This window comes from Nannospalax galili, unplaced genomic scaffold (genome assembly GCF_000622305.1).
Source record: "Nannospalax galili isolate Female #2095 unplaced genomic scaffold, S.galili_v1.0 scaffold945, whole genome shotgun sequence".
NCBI classification, from domain to species: Eukaryota; Metazoa; Chordata; class Mammalia; order Rodentia; family Spalacidae; genus Nannospalax; species Nannospalax galili.
In genome coordinates, this window is record NW_008352650.1 from 43898 (window position 1) to 62794 (window position 18897).

An 18897-nucleotide genomic window follows, 5' to 3' on the forward strand; every position below is an offset into this window, starting at 1 on the left:
TAAGATGCCCTGTGTTTTCCTGTGGCCTGTCCATCAGAGGTTCCTGTTTAAGATGCCCTGTGTGATCCTGTGCCCTGTCCATCAGAGGTTCCTGTTTAAGATGCCCTGTGTGATCCTGTGCCCTGTCCATCAGAGGCTCCTGTTTAAGATGCCCTGTGTGATCCTGTGCCCTGTCCGATCCTGTGCCCTGTCCATGAGAGGTTCCTGTTTAAGATGCCCTGTGTTTTCCTGTGCCCTGTCCATCAGAGGCTCTTGTTTAAGATGCCCTGTGTGATCCTGTGTCCTGTCCATCAGAGGTTCCTGTTTAAGCTGCCCTGTGTGATCCTGTGCCCTGTCCGATCCTGTGCCCTGTCCATGAGAGGCTCCTGTTTACGATGCCCTGTGTTTTCCTGTGCCCTGTCCATCAGAGGCTCTTGTTTAAGATGCCCTGTGTGATCCTGTGTCCTGTCCATCAGAGGTTCCTGTTTAAGCTGCCCTGTGTGATCCTGTGCCCTGTCCATCAGAGGCTCCTGTTTAAGATGCCCTGTGTGATCCTGTGCCCTGTCCATCAGAGGTTCGTTTAAGATGCCCTGTGTTTTCCTGTGCCCTGTCCATCAGAGGCTCCTGTTTAAGATGCCCTGTGTGATCCTGTGCCCTGTCCATCAGAGGTTCCTGTTTAAGATGCCCTGTGTTTTCCTGTGCCCTGTCCATCAGAGGTTCCTGTTTAAGATGCCCTGTGTTTTCCTGTGGCCTGTCCATCAGCGGTTCCTGTTTAAGATGCCCTGTGTGATCCTGTGCCCTGTCCATCAGAGGTTCCTGTTTAAAATGCCCTGTGTTTTCCTGTGCCCTGTCCATCAGAGATTCCTGTTTAAGATGTCCTGTGTGTGTAGCCTGTGATATCCTCTGCAGACATGGTAGCCTGCTTCTGAGGTCCAGAGAGGCTGGGAGGAGCCCTGAGTCCCCAGTGGGGATCTGGGCTGGCTTATGGACCACCCTCTGAGCTGGAGGAGGCTCTCCCTCTTCAGCCTCAGCCCCAAGCATCTGCAGGGAAGCTGAGCTGTGAATTTAACCCCAGCCCCACTGAAAGTAGGTGTCTTAGGGCTCCAGGTCTATGGCACAGGGGAAGACTCACACCAGGGGCTTCTTGGACCTCTGCACTCACCTATGTGTGTGTATGTGTACACGTACACATGAGGTATGTGGCCAGTTGAGTCTCATTAGTAACTGGCTCAAGGGTTTTGTTGTGCTTTTTCTTGGTTCGGGTGGCCAGGCTGTGGGCCCAGTTGGAAAGGCAAAGTGCTGCCCAGGGAGGACACAGCAGCTCAGAGGTGATGAGAACAGATAAGGGCTCCAGGTGTGGCAGCAGGAAGAGAAAAGGGGTGAGCCCATATACCTGTGATGGTCAGTCCCCATAGGCAGGGAACCCACCTGTCCACCTGAGTGGGCCTCAGTTCCCACAGCAATATGTGGGCCCAGCTGAGGAGCCCCATGGCCAGCTCAGCACTGCCTCCTTGAACTCCTGCATCTCCAGGTACCATGCTGTTCCACCCTCACGTTCCTCTGCACCTTGCTTAGGGCTCCCTCTGTCTACCCTCTGATGCTGCCAGTGCCTCACCAGAGCCTGAACGATGGGGACGGGCCTCTCCTGAAAGCAGATCCCACTCCAGCCAGCACCCACAGATGTTAGGAGCCTGAACGATGGGGACGGGCCTCTCCTGAAAGCAGATCCCACTCCAGCCAGCACCCACAGATGTTAGGAGCGGCCTCAAGATGGCTGGGGGATGCTGAGGCCCTGGGCCTCCCTTCTTGGGACACTGGCCTGGGTGTCACATAGGAAATGACAGTGCCTTGCTATGTCTGCCTCAGTCTCAGCTGATGGCACTGGGGGAGCCGGCTGCCCTGTGAAGATGCCTGTGTAGCTCTGCAAAGGGGCTTGTCCACTCGAGACAGGTGTGAGGCCAGAGGTGCAGGCAAGTCACCATGGACGCTCACAACGGTGTACTCCGTGCACCTCAGGGCATCCCACACAAAGGCAGCACAAGGGACGGAGGGCAGCTCACAGGTGCTGGTGCCATGCTCTGCCACCTCAAGCACAGGAGAGAAGCTCTGGGCCCTGGGGAGCCCCGAATACTAGGCCTCCAAAGAGAGATCTGGATCCTTCTAAGGGGTGGAGGGAAATAGAGACTTACAAGTTGAATTATAAAAATTCATATATCTCCCTTCTTCACACACAGAGATTCACATATGTGTTTATACCCATAAATATTAATAGCAGTAATTCTTACAAGATAGTTAGTTATACAGGAAGTTTGCTTTTTGAGACAGGATTTCATGGAGCCAAGGCTGGCCTTGAACTCCTGATCCTCCTGCCTCCATCTCCCAAATACTGGGATTGCAGGTGTGTTCCCGAATGCTTGGCTTGTGCAGTTTATCTTTTTTTTTTTTTTTTTTTTTTTTTTTTTTTTTTTTTTTTTTTCCTGCATTATTAAGTGTATTTTAATGTACTCTTAATCGGGAGGGTGAGGAGAAAAAGGCACTCAGAAGGAGGGTCAGCATAACCAAGTGTGGGTGCTGGAAGAGCGGCCTTTATACTACTTGGACTGTCTCACATTCCTTTTTTTTTGCCTTTTTCAGACAGGGTCTTCCTGTAGCCCCAGCTGGCCTGAAACTCACTTTGTAGACCAGGAGGGCCTTGAACTCACAGAGATCCGCCTGCCTCTGCCTCCCGAGTGCTGGGATTAAAGACGTTTGCCACCACACCCAGCTCTTTTTTTTTTAAAATTTATTATTTTTACTTTATGTGTGTAAGTGTATTCCCTGTATACCCGTGTATGTATACCCGTGTGGTGCAATGCCTGTGGAGGTCAGAAGAGGGTGTCGGATCCCCTGGAACTAGAGTCATGGACAGTTGTTAGCTGCCATGTGGGTGCTGGGAATCGAACCCAGGACCTCTGCAATAGCAGTCAGTGCTCTTAACCACTGAACCATCTCTCCAGCCCCCTTCTCACATTCTTGATCCATCCACCAGAGGGATATGCATTTGATTCTTTTCCACACATCTCCTCTGCTCTGTTTATTTAAATGCTACCTCTGGCTCATCTTCCTCTTCCTGAGTTCTCTCTTTAGCTCTGTCTCCTCTTCTATTAAGTCCTCCACTGCTCTGAGTTCTGAATTTATCACTTTTTGCTTCTAGAATTCTAGAAGTTTCACACAGGGGCCATAAGAGGTTGTTAGATCCCCTGGAGATGGAGTTACAGGTGGCTGTGTGCACCCTGAGGTAGATTTTGGGAACTGAACTCTGGTCCTCTGGAAAAAATAGTAAGTGCTCTGAACTGCTGAGCCACCTCTCCAATGCCTCTCACTTTAAAAACAAAAACAAAAACAAAACAAAGAAAAAAACAAAAATCAATAAGGCTGGGCGTGGTGGCACACGCCTTTAATCCCAGCACTCCAGATGCAGAGGCGGGCAGATCTCTGTGATCTCAAGGCCAGCCTGGTCTACTCAGCCAGTTTCAGGCCACCTGGGGCTACAGGGAAAGAAGTCTCCAAAAGACCAAAAACAAAGCAAACAACCAAACAAACAAACAAAACACTTATCTATTTATTGCACATGTGGGGGTCAGAGGACAACGTGTGGGGATGTGTTCTCTCCTTCTACCATGTGGCTTCTGGGGATGGAACTCACTTGACTCAGGCTGTCAAGGCTTGATGGCAAGTGGGTTGATTCTCTGAGTCATTTCACAGGTGTCCTGTGTCAAACTTTTGATGGTGCCTTATAATTCTTGTTAGGATTTGAATATGCAATGCCCCCCTCAGGCTCCTGTTTGAGCACATGGTCCACAGCTGGTGGTGGTGTTTTGAAATGTGTAAGTTTTGAGGCAGGTGGCCCGGTAGGTGGGGCTGTAGAGGCTTCACCTGTCCCCGACCCGAGTACTCTGCTTCCTGGTTGGTAACTTGGAGCAGCTGCTCAGGCTCCCATCACCCAGCAATGTCTGCTCAGTAGTGGACTTAATCCCCTTAAACCGTGAGCCCAAATCTCAATTTTCTTCTGACATGGATTCAGCAGCAACCACGTAAAACTAATACAGGGTTGGAGAGGTGGCTCAGTTGTTAAGGGTCTTGCTTCCCTTTCTTGACAGCTCTGGCCAGTCTTAGAGGGACACAAATAAGACAGAAACGTGAATGTGGGAAAGGGGGGCCGGTAGGAGACAGGAAGATGAGAAAGATCGTGGATGAGAATTGGAATGCATTATATAAATGTATGAAATTGTCAAAGAACAAACTGAATTAATAAAAAAGAGACTTCTCTTGCAGAGGACCTAAGTTCAGTTCCAGTACCCACATGGCAGCTGACTCCAGTTACAGGGGGATCTGCCCCACTCTTCTGGCCTTCCTGGGTCGTGCATGCACATGGGGCACTTACGTGCTTGCAGGCCTACTGTGTTGCTAATCATGATGGTCAACTTGATTGGATCTAGAATCAGCAAAATGGGAAGATTTTAAACTGGCTCAGCAAACTTCCCTGAGTTACTCCATTTTGTTCAGAGCCATTTCAGCAGCAACTTTGCTCCACACCAAAAGGAAAAGGGGGGCAACCTTGGGCCTTGGAAATTTGCCCTTGCCATGAACCATGGAATGTGATAATTCCAGACATTATACATTTTTACTAACCAGCTTGTTTTGCTTCTGTAACCCGCTTGGTGTCTTGGGTCGCCTTGACACAGGGCATAAGACCACCCTTGTTATCTTGTTATTGTATGACCACCTAGAAGTCATTTACCTTGACTGTCTTATTATACTTATTATGGCTAAAACAGTTGGCCAGTTTTAAGGTCACAAAGTTGATTGCCAAGTTATATGACTGCATCACTTGTCTGTGTAATGATTGGTTGTTGATTAATAGAGTCAAAGTTCTGCTATGTTGTACAAACCTGATTGGTTCCCAAATGTCCTGTTTTAATACTAATTCTGTAATCCTATAAAAACTCAGACCTGACAATCATCAGGGCTGTTTCTACCCCTGAGATAGACAGCCCGGCCGGTCGAAAACTAAAATTTACCTTGCTGCTTTTCTTAAAGTGGTGTTGGTGGTTTTTTTATGAACTCTGTCCTATAACAGATTTTTCTTTTTTTCCTTTTTTTTTTTTAGTTTAAGAGAAATTTTATTGATTCAAGAATTTCATTCAATGTGAGATGGTTGGAGCCTTCCATTTTCTAACAGAGACATAAGTAGGGGATGGGGAGGTGAGGGCGGGAGAGATTTTCTTGGTCAGATAATTTAAAGTGAAGGAGACACACCCTAAATACAGGCGGCACCTTTTGCTTTTTAAAAAAAATATTTTATTTATTGGGCCGGGCATGGTGGCGCACGCCTTTAATCCCAGCACTCTGGAGGCAGGGGCAGGTGAGTTCAAGGCCAGCCTGGTCTACATAGTGAGTTCCAGGATAGTTGGGGCTATAGGGTGACCCTGTCTGAAAAAGACCAAAAAAATTTTTTTATTTATTATTTTAATTTTCTGAGTGTATTGTCTGTATGTATGTAAGTGTACTCATGTTGTGAAATGCCTGCAGATGTCAGAATTTTTATTTTATGTATACGAGTATATTGTCCACATGTATATGAGCACACCCGTGTCATGCAATGCCACGGGGGTCAGAAGAGGGCTTCAGATTCCCGTGGAACTAGAGTTACAGACAGTTGTTAGCCACCATGTGGGTGCTGGGAATCAAACCCGGGTTCTCGGCAAAAGCAGTGGGTGCTCTTAGCGGGCTGAGCCCTCTCTCTAGCCCCCAAGCTTTTGCTTGTCTCCTGCTTGCCTTCTCTCCCTGGTGAGTTCATCTATCCTGTTCCCATGGGCATTCCAATTTCTTTGAGCTTCCACCGTGGACTGAAGACCAGCAGCCCTCCAGGAATCCCCTCCAGGAAACTTGCACTCCTTCAGTGCCAGGCTAGGACTGCTGAGAGGTCAAGCCTCATGTACTCAGCAACTGCCAGTGTGAGACAACCAGTTGTCTCCTCTTTATATTAAATATAATATATATATTCATTCTATTAGTTCTGTTCCAGTAGAGAACTCTGAGTAATACAGATTGTGGTACCAGGGGAGGGGCTAGAGCAACAGAATTGCAAAGATGAATTTCTCTGATGGGCTTGGTGGTATCTAGAACTGGCTTTTTTTGGTCTTCTTGAGACAGGGTCTTCCTGTAGCCCCAGTTGGCCTGGAACTCACTATGTAGACCAGGCTGCCCTTGAGCTCACAGAGATTTGCCTGCCTCCGCCTCCGGGGTGCTGGGATTAAAGGCGGGAGCCGCCATGTCCGGCAGACCTGACTTTCTAACTCCAGGAAACCTACAGTTCCAGAAGCCTCTCCAGGTAGCAGAGTCCCAAATGTCCATGGTGCGAACTATTTAATGAACTGATGAAATAAATGCATTTGCTCCTCCTGATCCACATCTCGTGAGGAACAAGGAGTTTAATGACGCCATATGTGAAACCGTTGACTATTTGGGAAAATAAGAAAAATCGCAATGCTGGTGGGTTGCTTCCAGCAACTCTGGATAAAGTGACGAAGGGAAAGGATTAGCTCAGTGATGAAATAAATTAACCAGCTCCAATTAAACAATCTAGGGGTTTCTAAGTTTTCCCTGGAAGAGAGCCTTCTCTCCAGTAGCCATAGAGCTCAAGTTGACAAAAAACCAAACCCTCATTATACGTTTGGATGATTTATAATGCAAATTTAATGCCAGTCTCGCCTCGAAGAGTGATTGCAGTAAAAGTGAGGGGACTGGTAGGAAGGAAGTGGGAGCCTGTAACTTGGGGTAGAGATGTGTGGAGAGCCCTAATGAGGCTGAGGACTTTATTTTCCTTTTTTTTTTGTTGCTGTTATTGAGACAGGGTCTCCCAAACTATCTAGACCAGGCTGGCCTTGAACTCAGAGATCCACTGCCCCTGCCTCAAGGGTGCTGGGATTAAAGGAGTGGTCCACTGGGATTAAAGGTTTGGCCAAGGCTGGGAATTTTGAACCCTCAGGGTTTATTTCACTGGAGGAGGTATTCTCCCTGCCCCAGGCTATGGCTCACTTCCTCTGTCAGACCCTGTAGAATTGGCTGTCCACCCTTGCCTGAGGGATCATAATCCTGCCTTGTCTGTGGAACCAGCAAAGACCTTCCTGAAGGAAAAGCCAGGCAAGACAATGCTGATGTCCCTCTACACCTATAACCAGACCCAGGGCTAAGCAGGCCCCTAGCAATGAGATAGAAAGTAGTCCATGAGGCCATGTGCTAAGCCACTAAAGGCCTTCTAAAAAAATTATTATTTTTATTTTATGTGCATGAAGTGTATTGCCTGCTTGATGTAAGTGCACCTGTGTCGTGAAATGCCCATGGAGGTCGGAAGATGGCGTCAGATCCTCTAGAACTGGAGTTACAGGAAGATTGTTAGCTGCCATGTGGATGCTGGGAATTGAACCCAGGTCCTCTGCAAGTGCAGACAGTGTTCTTAAGTGCTGAGCTCAACTTAATGAATTTACTAATTCATTCAAGCAGAAGTCTGGCAAATATGTGTAGAAATGGATTTTAAGGTGTGGGGTAATGGTAGAAGGAACATAAAACTGTATCAGACTGACTTTATCAATATGGGCCTACTGAGTGGAGATTCTACATTTAATATGGAAGCTTGCAAAGTTTAAAAACAGTACTCAGGATTATGTGTTTGATCAGGTGAAGCATTTGACCTCCTGACCAGGAGATGCCTGATATTCTTTGGCTTAGTGTTGACGAAGGGATTTTTTTCTTTTTTTTTTTTTTGGTCTTTTTGAGACATGATCTCTCTGTAGCCCCAACTGGCTGGAACTCATCATGCAGACCAAGCTAGCCTTGAACTCACAGAGATCTGCCTGCCTCTGCCTCAGGAGTGCTGGGATTAAAGGTGTGTGCCACCACACCTGCCTGGCTTGATGAAGGAATTTTTTTTAAATATATATACACTTTAAAAATTTTATTTTATGCATATGTGTGTATTGCCTGCACATAGGTAAGTGCATCTGTGTTGTGCAATGCCTGCGGAGGTCAGAAGAGGCTGTTGGAGCCCCTGGGACTGGAGTTACATACAGACAGTTGTTAGCTGCCGTGTGGGTGCTGGGATTCGTATCTGGGTCTTCTGCAAGAACAACAAGTGTTCTTAACCGCGGGGCCATCTCTCCAGCCCCAGTGAAGGAATTTTAAGACTTGGGAAATTGGAATGCTCACGTGCGTCAATTGTTTTGTTTAAAACCTGATTCTTGGCCAGGTGTGGTGGCTCACGCCTTTAATCCCAGCACTTGGGAGGCAGAGGCAGGCAGATCTTTGTGATTTTGAGGCCAGCCTGGTCTACATAGTGAGTTCCAGGACAGCTGGGGCTACAAGGAGACCCTGTCTCAAAAAGACAAAAAAAAAAAAAAAAAAAAAACAAACCAAAAACAAAACCTGATTCTTGCTCAGTCGTGGTGACACACAACACTCAGAAGCTGAGGCAGGCACATCTCTGTGAGCTCCAGGCCAGCTAGCCTGGTCTACATAGCCAGGCTAGCCAGAGCTATATAGTAAGACCCCATCCAAATAAAGAAATAAATGAATGAAAAAGAAAGAGGAAAGAAAACAAATATATGCTTAATAGATGTGTATATGTGCATGAACATGTTAACAAAACAGGGCAGGAACACCATGATTGATTAGCACCAAAGATCTGTCTGAATCACGCATTGTTTCGTATGTACTGTCCATTAGGCTGGTCTTGCCTTTGGTGGTTCAACACTGCCACCTGTGGGGTCCAGTTAAACCCATTGCATTGGCTTCATCCAACTGTGAGCATCACAAGGAACAGAGGGACGACAGACCTCTTCCCACGTGCTGGGGCCCCTCTCACCAGTTTGCATCTTTCAACATTAGTGAAAGGCATGTCTTCTGGGCCCTCCCATAGGGAAGGCTTAAGGTTTGTTTTTTTTTCAATGTTTTGAGACAGGCTATTACTGTGTAGCACTGGCTGACCTGGAACTGGCTATGTAGGCCAGGCTGGCCTGGAACTCAGGGATCCACCTGCCTCTGCCTCCCAGGAGCTGGCATTAAAGGTGTGTGCCATCACACCCGGCTCTTACCTCTCTTTATCATGCAGTGTAAGATCAACAGATATTATCAGTGGTGAAATGCTGTAATCTATATTATCATGTTTAAGTTGTGTGACACTAAAAGGCCAAGCATTTCTCCATGGACCCCCCCCAACACCTATTCTAAAATATATAATGTGTTTTTGGCTATATGTGGAATAGTTATATCATGTTAGGAAATTAAGCATGACATAGGGAGATGCAATTGGGTGTCAAGGGTGGATTTGTGCTCATCTTTGTTGTCAACTTGACTGGATCTGGAATCACCTAAAATGGGAGGGCGTCCTTGGTCAGATTATTTGGGGCAGGGAGATCCACCCTAAACATGGGCGGCATCTTCTAGGCAGCCCATATAAAAGGATCCGGCAGCACGGAGCGTGCCCTTCGCTCTGAGTTCATTGGTCCTGAGACTGTGACTTTCTGTACCCCGGCTCAGGACCAACTTTTTCAGTTTTCCAACTTAGACTGAAGGCCACCAACATCTTCCAGATCTTCAGTGCCAGACTGGAACTGCTGAGACAGCCGACCCTGCGGACTGAGCAACTACTAGATTCTCAGCCATGGCAGTCATTACTCGACTCCGAGGACCATATTATGTAAGCCAATCTAATAACCCTCTCTCTATTCCAATCTAATAACCCTCTCATTTATTCCAGCAGTTCTGTTTCTTTAGAGATACCTGCCACGTGGGAGACCTTAGGTAGCCCCCCACACAGACAGGGACCCAAAGGCCACCCCTACCCAGGCCCTGTCAGATCTATGTACAGTCTTCTCTGCCCCTAGTTTCTCCCAGGAGCTCTGGATGCAGTGGGCAGTCTGGGACTGACCTCACTCTCCTGAAAGTGGGACTGTGTGGCAGGGTGGGCAGTCGGGTGCCCTTTTGGCTGCTGAAGAACCAGCAGGATGCTGGGCATGGTGGGGGATGCCTTTAATCCTAGCACTCAAGAGGCAAAGGCAGGCGGATCTGAGTTTGAGGACAGCCTGCTCTACATAGAGTTCCAGGCTAGCCAGTGCTGTATAGTGAGACCAGTCTCAAGAAACAAAAACAAAGCTGGGCGCGGTGGCACACACCTTTAATCCCAGCACTCAGGAGGCAGAGGCAGGTGGATCTCTGTGAGTTCAAGGCCAGCCTGGTCTACACAGTGAGTTCCAGGAGAGCTGGAGCTACACGGAGACCCTGTCTCAAAAAGACAAAAAAATAAACAAATAAAACAAATAAAAAAGGCCCAGGGACCTGTGACCAGTCTGTTGTGATGTTAGACTCTGAATCTAGCTCTGAAGTCTGCAGCTTCATCAGTACCTGAGGCTTTGAGACTTCCAGCGAGTATTGATTTCCCTGGGAACCCAAGGATGTCATGTGGCTGGCTACACATAGGTGGAAAGGCCCAAGTGGGTAGGGTGTTCACCGAAGAGCCTGGGGAGGCTTCCCTCCTGCACAGCTGCCTTCCTACCCTGATCTACTCTGTGGCTCCCATAACCCCTTACCGCCTAAACTGACATCAGCCTGTGCCCTCTGATGCCAGGGTATGCCCTGTCCTTCCCGCTTCACTGTGAGAGTGCCAGACTGCCTCCCACTCTCCAGCTTCCCTGCCTCCAACCCCTAACAATCCAGATCCCTGCAATCCCTCTGCAGGCCTGCTTCCCAGGATTCAGTCAGGCATGGGCTTCCCACTACCGTCTGGCTCCTCGTGACATGGCTCGGCTGACCCTACTGCACTTGACCACCATCCTGAGCACGCTGCTCAGCTTTGTGCTGCTGACTGCCGCGCTGGTCAGTGACTACTGGTACGTCTGGGAAGTTGGGGACAGTGGCGATCACATCGACAACCATGGAGACACGGAGCCGCTATCCTTCCACGTGGGGCTCTGGCGTATCTGTCAAGGTGAGCTGCACCACTAACTGGGGACCCCTGTCCCCTCCCTAGTACCCCTTCCTAGTCTTGCTCCCGCATCCCTAAAGATCCCTTCTGGGTCTGCCCCTCAAGGGTTCCCTGTCATGGACCCCCTCAAACTGTTGGGGCAATAACTGGGCTGTGGAGAGGTCCTGCTTAGGGACAGACCACGGCCATGGGGCTGTGGGGAGGGCAGTAGATGGGGCTGGCACTGTGCCTTCCTCCACTTGTCTGGGTGAAATTGGGGGTGGCTCAGATTGTGGAAGACAGCAGGTCAGGTGGACCATGGCCTGCTCTTTGCCACTGGGTAACTTGAGACTTCATCCCCTGGGTCTGGGTGTCTTCTGGGAGGTCTGAGGAACAGGGGAAGGCTGCCTGCCCAGCTCCCAGGGCTCTGTCAGCGGCTTACTGATGCTCGGCTGGCTGCACCCTTCTAGGAGGACCTGTGGGGCTCAGGAAAGGGAAGGAAGCCAGGTGTGGGTTGCAGGGCCTCAGGGAAAACCACAGACTTTCATCCAAGGGACCAGGAATTGTTTCCTCCTGTGCCCCCGCCATCTGCTGCCCCTCAGGTCCCTCCTCACTGGACTGGGCCAGCCCAAGGGTTTCCTTTCCATGGGGTGTCTATGAGCATCTGAATGCATATGAGGATGAGAGTGGATGTGAGTTGTATGTGAATGTGTGTGGACACATGTGAGTATGTGAGGGAACATGAATCGGATGATTGAGAGGTACCTAAATGTGTATGATTGTGTGTATGTGGTCTCCTGTTGCAGGGATCTGGCCTGGACATTCCTGAGAGTGAGGTTTTTTTTTTTTTTTGGTCTTTTTTGAGACAGGGTCTCCCTGTGGCCCCAGCTGGCCTGTAACTCACTATGTAGACCAGGCTGGCCTCGAACTCACAAAGATCTGCCTGCCTCTGCCTCCCAAGTGCTGGCATTAAAGGTGTGTGCCACCACACCTGGCATGAGAGTGAGATTTTAAACTCACACTTCCAAAGACATGAGCAGTCTGTGACCCAAGAAGTCTTGGGTCTCTAATCCCATTTGGAACCATGATCCCGAGTTCTAAAGTAGAGAGTTGGACAGAGTATTAGACTGGCCATGTCCATGTGGCTCTGGGAATGATACACACTCTTGATGTCCAGCCCTCATTTTACCTTGCCTTTCCAGGACAGGACAACTGTATGACCCTGACTGACTCATTTGCAAGCGCTGGACTGGATGTCTCACCTTCTGTGAAATATCTGCTCTGTGAGTACTGGGAAGACCTGGGACCCCCAACCACCCTGCCCCAGCCCCCTCTCTGCAGGACACCAAACTGTTTCTGAGGCCCCACAGCCCCAGAGGAAGTTCCCATCCATAGCCCCCCTGTCCGTTGTCCTGACCACAGGAGCTGGAATCCCAGCCTGCCCTGCCCTCCTCATCCCTCAGTTTCCTTTTCAATAAAGGACCTTGCCTTTGGGGAAGTGAGCCAGCTCAGAGCATGACTGGACCTCCTGGGGCCCACAGCTCCCCCTTTTGGACTGTTTCAGCTTTCCATCCAGTTGGAGGGTCATAGGTACCTACTACCCCAGAGAGGCCTGAGGGTGAGCATGGGGAGACATGGGCAGAGCCTCAGGAATCCTGTGCCAGGAGGAAACCTCTGGGAGGGTCCAGTGGTCACTATGGAGATGGACTTCTGCCTGACACCCCGCGCCCCGGCTCCTGGCCTCCCTGTTCCCACAGCCCTTCACCGTGCAGTCCTGGTGATTCTGCCCCTGAGCCTCATCTTCATCATGTGTGGCTGGATCTGTGGCCTGCTGGGCTTCCTGGCTCAGAGCATCCCTGTGCTCACCTTCACTGGCTGCTACTACTTGCTGGGAGGTAAGTCCAAGATCCCAGGACTCCAGAGGAAGCTGGCCCTGGGGTCCCCTTCGGTGCCCCTTGGTACAGTCTGCTGTGCCACCTAGTTGCCTCCAGTCGCCCTTGGCCGGCTTTCACCAAAGGTGGGCTGGTGGCCCTGGGGGTCAGTCCTCAGTCCTCCTTGTTTGGAGGCTGTGCTGTGTTTGCTGTCTCAGGTCAGTTCTATGTTATTGCTGTGACCACAATTAACATCACCCAGGGTTGGACACTCCCTCCGCCCCCCAGACCAGCCTGTTTCCTTACAAGGGATGCTGGACTGACTCTTCAGGAACCTTTGTTAGTGCCAGGGAGGAGGGCTAAAATGGGGAACCATTGGTCACAGGCCAATAAGACATACATGCAGGTCCAGACCTCCAGAAATCAGGAGTAATGAAAATGTCAGCTATGGCCTTGACCCAGGAGACTGAGTGCCCCAAATCCAATCAAGAACTCATGGGAAGCCAACAAGAGCTTTTGCTGTGGGAAGTTAGAAATTCATCCCACAACTTTCACCACTGCCGCTGCCCAAGGGCCAGGGTGAATGAAGGCCACGCAGTGTGGGCCACATCCCATACAGGCAGGACTAGCAAGTTTGCAAAGGATTCTGTAGGGTGAGGTCCCAGGTTGGGGAACTGTATTGGAACCCCCTAATGCTCCATTCCACAAACCTTGGAGTTGACACCACTTAGCGCCTGTCCTCTGAACAAGGTGGTGCTTGGGAGGGGAGAGGAGACAGTCCTGTTAATTCTGCCATTGTTTCTCCTCTGTCCCCAGGTGCCCTGACCTTGGCAGGTGTCAGCGTCTACATCCATTACTCCCACCAGGCCTTTGAGGAGACCACGCTCCTGTACGGTACCCAGCACGTGCAGGATGTGCACGTCAGCTTCGGCTGGTCTCTGGTCCTGGCCTGGAGCTCCTGCGTCTTTGAAGCAGTCAGTGGTGCCCTCCTGTTCATAGCTGCCCGACGCCTCAGTGTGAGGCAGCCCCCAGGAGCACCCCACTCTGTGATCATCTAAGGGTGTCAGGGTGGTGGGGAGAAGGCTTGGCTGCCCTTGACATTTGCTGAGTCCTGGATGGATGGTGCCCTGGGGACAGCATGTTGGAGAAGCTCTCCTCTGGACTCACTCAGACATCATGAAGGACTCAGACAGGTTCTTGGTGGCACAGCTGGGTGTTGGGGGATACTCTTGACTCCAGGGTATGGCCTGTACTCCCACCTCCCTCATCAGTCCTGTGTGAGACTGGATCTGCCTCTATCCCTAGGATACTATGCCCCGCTCTGGTCCGAGTGCTGCTCCTCCTCTCTGTCCCCCTGTCCCCAGCCCAAGCAGCAGTTAGAGTCTCCTTGTGCTGCAGAAGGGGAGACTGAGGCAGAGCACCCAGGACGGGATGGCAGGACCCCTGGGCTCTGCTCTGTCTGTCCCTGGAGGAAGGACTGGTGGGGTGGAGTATGGGGGCAGTGCAGGAAGGTCACAGCCTAGCGGGCTGGACACACGACACCCCTCCCTTGTTTTCGGTCTTCTGATACCAGGAGCTCTTGGGCCTCGGGGAGGAACTGGAGCTGAGGGAGGCTCTCCTCCAATTGCATTCGATTTGAGTGTCTGAATAAATCAATCTGTGCTGTGTGTAGTTACTTTTATTCTGCTGTTTGTTTTCAGGAGAGGGGGACAGGGTCTCACTATGGTCTTGAACTCTCTACCTCTTGCCTCAGCCTTAGTGCTGAGATTTCAGACACATATTACCACAGCCAGCTTAGACGTTCTTCCAACACTACAAAGGAGCAAACACAGTGTACTTTTGTCCATCCCATGATGCCATGTGTGTTCATGTGCCCTGTGCATCACAGATTCCTGTTTCAGCATGTGTGATCATTGATCATGTCCAGTCAGGGTGGGGAGAACTGATGTCCTCCGCAGACAGCTTGCTTCCCAGGTCCACAGAGGAGTCCTGGCTTTCCAGGGGGATCTGGGCTGCCTTATTAAGGAGACCCTCTGAGCTGGGGGAAGCTCTCTCTCTCTTCAGCCTCAGCCCCAAGCAATACACATACACATAGGACTTAGCAAAGCCAGTCTGATGGGCCAGTCTCAGTAACTGGATCAAAGGTTTTGTCTTGTTTCCTGGTTCAGTGGGTGGCCTGGCTGTGGGTCCAGGTGTAAAGGTCCAGGGAGGAGACAGCAGCTCAGAACAGACAAGGGCTCCAGGAGACGAAAAGGGTGAGGCCACATCCATATCCCTGTGACGGTCAGTCCCCATAGGCAGGGAACCCACCTGTCCACCTGAGTGGGCCTCAGTTCCCACAGCAATATGTGGGCCCAGCTGAGGAGCCCCATGGCCAGCTCAGCACTGCCTCCTTGAACTCCTGCATCTCCAGGTACCATGCTGTTCCTCCCTCACGTTCCTCTGCACCTTGCTTAAGGCTCCCTCTGTCTACCCTCTGATGCTGCTAGTGCCTCACCAGAGCCCGAACGATGGGGACGGGCCTCTCCTGAAAGCAGATCCCCCTCCAGCCAGCACCCACAGATGTTAGGAGCCTGCACGATGGGACGGGGCCTCTCCTGAAAGCAGATCCCCCTCCAGCCAGCACCCACAGATGTTAGGAGCCTGCACGATGGGACGGGGCCTCTCCTGAAAGCAGATCCCCCTCCAGCCAGCACCCACAGATGTTAGGAGCCTGCACGATGGGACGGGGCCTCTCCTGAAAGCAGATCCCCCTCCAGCCAGCACCCACAGATGTTAGGAGCCTGCACGATGGGACGGGGCCTCTCCTGAAAGCAGATCCCCCTCCAGCCAGCACCCACAGATGTTAGGAGCCTGCACGATGGGACGGGGCCTCTCCTGAAAGCAGATCCCCCTCCAGCCAGCACCCACAGATGTTAGGAGCCTGCACGATGGGACGGGGCCTCTCCTGAAAGCAGATCCCCCTCCAGCCAGCACCCACAGATGTTAGGAGCCTGCACGATGGGACGGGGCCTCTCCTGAAAGCAGATCCCCCTCCAGCCAGCACCCACAGATGTTAGGAGCCTGCACGATGGGACGGGGCCTCTCCTGAAAGCAGATCCCCCTCCAGCCAGCACCCACAGATGTTAGGAGCCTGCACGATGGGACGGGGCCTCTCCTGAAAGCAGATCCCCCTCCAGCCAGCACCCACAGATGTTAGGAGCCTGCACGATGGGACGGGGCCTCTCCTGAAAGCAGATCCCACTCCAGCCAGCACCCACAGATGTTAGGAGCCTGAACGATGGGGACGGGGCCTCTCCTGAAAGCAGATCCCACTCCAGCCACCACCCACAGATGTTAGGAGCCTGAACGATGGGACGGGGCCTCTCCTGAAAGCAGATCCCACTCCAGCCAGCACCCACAGATGTTAGGAGCCTGAACGATGGGGACGGGGCCTCTCCTGAAAGCAGATCCCACTCCAGCCAGCACCCACAGATGTTAGGAGCGGCCTCAAGATGGCTGGGGGATGCTGAGGCCCTGGGCCTCCCTTCTTGGGACACTGGCCTGGGTGTCACATAGGAAATGACAGTGCCTTGCTATGTCTGCCTCAGTCTCAGCTGATGGCACTGGGGGAGCCGGCTGCCCTGTGAAGATGCCTGTGTAGCTCTGCAAAGGGGCTTGTCCACTCGAGACAGGTGTGAGGCCAGAGGTGCAGGCAAGTCACCATGGACGCTCACAACGGTGTACTCCGTGCACCTCAGGGCATCCCACACAAAGGCAGCACAAGGGACGGAGGGCAGCTCACAGGTGCTGGTGCCATGCTCTGCCACCTCAAGCACAGGAGAGAAGCTCTGGGCCCTGGGGAGCCCCGAATACTAGGCCTCCAAAGAGAGAGCTGGATCCTTCTAAGGGGTGGAGGAAGAGAGAGACTTTGAAATTGAATTATTAAAAGGTATATAGCTCCTTTCTTCACACACACAGATTCACATATGTATCCAGAATGAAATACCCATAAATACTGATGGTGGGGATCCTTGGATGAGAACTATACAGGGAGTTGGCTTTTAGAGACAGGATTTCATATAGTCAAGGCTGGCCTTGAACTCTTGATCTTCCTGCCTCTACCTCCCAAATACTGGGATTGCAGGTGTGTTCCCCCATGCCTGGCTTGTGCAGTAAAGCATGACATTTTAACCTTTTCTAACTTGGTTTTCTCATACCTAAAATGGGAATAATCTAATTCTCTTTCTTTTTTTGAGACAGAGTCTCCCTTTTCACAAAGATCTGCCTGCCTCTGCTTCCCAAGTGCTTGGATTAAAGGCGTGAGCCACCACACTCAGCATATTAAAGGTATTTTAATATTGTCTTAATCCTGAGGGTTAGAAGAAAACTGTGTTCAGAAGGCTGTCGGACACACCCAAGTGTGGGTGCTGGTTCTTTGAGGCGGAGTGGGCTCTATTCTCTTTACTTGGACCTTCTCTCCTTCTTGATCTGTCCACCAGGGGGTCGTGCATTTGATTCCACCGCACACATCTCTGGTCTGCTTATCGAAACGCTTTCTCTGGCTCCTCTTCCTCAGGTCTCTCTTTAGCTCTGTCTCCTCTCCGTGAGCTGTCTGCTGTTCTGAGTTCCGAATTTATTACACTTTTTTCCTCTGGCATTCTTACCTCATGGTCTTTAGTTTCAGGGTCTCTGTCAAACTTTCTTTCCTAAACTCATATTCTTTTACTTTCCTTTCATTTTTATTTTTATGTTATGTGCATGAATGTTTTGCCTGCATGTATGTAAGTGCACTCATGTGTGCCGTGCCTGTGGAAGTCAGAAGCAGCAGATTCCCTGGAACTGAAGTTACAGATGGTTGTTAGCCACCATATGGGTACTGGGAAGTGAACCTGGGTCTTCTGCAAGAGCAGCCAGTGCTCCTAACCACTGAGTCATCTCTCCAGCACCATCTTCTTCTTTTTTTAAAAGATTTATTTTAGCTGGGCGTGGTGGCACACGCCTTTAATCCCAGCACTCAGGAGGTAGAGGCAGGCAGATCTCTGTGAGTTCAAGGCCAGCCTGGTCTACATAGTGAGTTCCAGGAAGATTTTATTTTTTAAATATTTTATTTATTGTTTTTGTGTATATGTGTATATTGCTTGTATGTAGGTAAGTGCATCCATGTTGTACAGTGCCCGTGGAGGACAGAAGAGGCTGTCAGATCCCCTGGAACTGGAGTTATGGACAGTTGTTAACCGCCATGTGGGTGCTGGGATTCAAACCCAAGTCTTCTGAAAGAACAGTGTTTTTAACTGCTGAGCCATCTCTCCAGCCCCAGATTTATTTTGTTTTTTATTATGTGTATGTGTGTATATATATGTATATGCATGTTAAAGTGTCCAGAAGAGGGCATTAGATGCCCAGGAGCTGGAGTTACATGTGGTTGTGACCACACTGATGTGGGTGATGGGAATCAAATTCTGGCCCTTTGGAAGGACAAGTGCTCCTAACTAGGACCTGTCTCTCAATCCTTTCTAAAAAAATGTATCTACTTGTTGCATGTGTGTGCATATGTGTGGGGGTCAGAGGACAATGTGTGGGAATGTGTTCTCTCCTTCCACCATGTGGGTTCTGGGGAGGGAACTCACGTGACTCAGGTTGTCAGTCTTGGTGGCAAGTGCCTTTATCGACTCCGAGTCATCTTGGTGGGCTCCTCTGTCAAATTTTTGATCTTTCCTTATAACTCTTGTTAGGATTTGAATATGCAATGCCCCCCACAGGCTCCTGTTTGAACACATGGTCCCCAGCTGGTGGTGGTGTTTTGAGAGGTCTAAGTTTTGAGGCAGGTGGCCCGGCTGGCAGAAGAGGCAAGGCTAGGGGCTTCACCTGGGCCTGACCTGAGTACTCTGCTTCCTGGTTGGTGACAAGGACCAAGCAGCTCCTGTAGGCTTCCACCACCAGAGAGTCATCCATTGCCATGGATGCTTTCTCCTTGATCGACTGTATCCCCTAAAACCACGAGCCAAAATAAACCTCCTTAAATTGCTTCTGTTAGGTATTTAGTTGCAATGATGTAAAAGTAACTAG

The 18897-nt window shown here is 50.5% G+C and overlaps 1 protein-coding gene across 1 annotated transcript in view; it reads left to right on the forward strand.

Annotated features, from left to right (window-relative positions):
* Positions 1–14011, forward strand: part of Tmem235 (transmembrane protein 235) — a 17589-nt gene extending 3578 nt beyond the window's left edge. The window contains exons 3-4 of the mRNA XM_008849640.2: positions 12736–12873; positions 13666–14011. Coding sequence (XP_008847862.1) covers positions 12736–12873; positions 13666–13907 — 380 coding nt within the window. The 3' untranslated portion in view covers positions 13908–14011. The remainder of the gene's footprint in view (positions 1–12735; positions 12874–13665) is intronic.
* The last annotated feature ends 4886 nt before the right edge of the window (positions 14012–18897 follow it).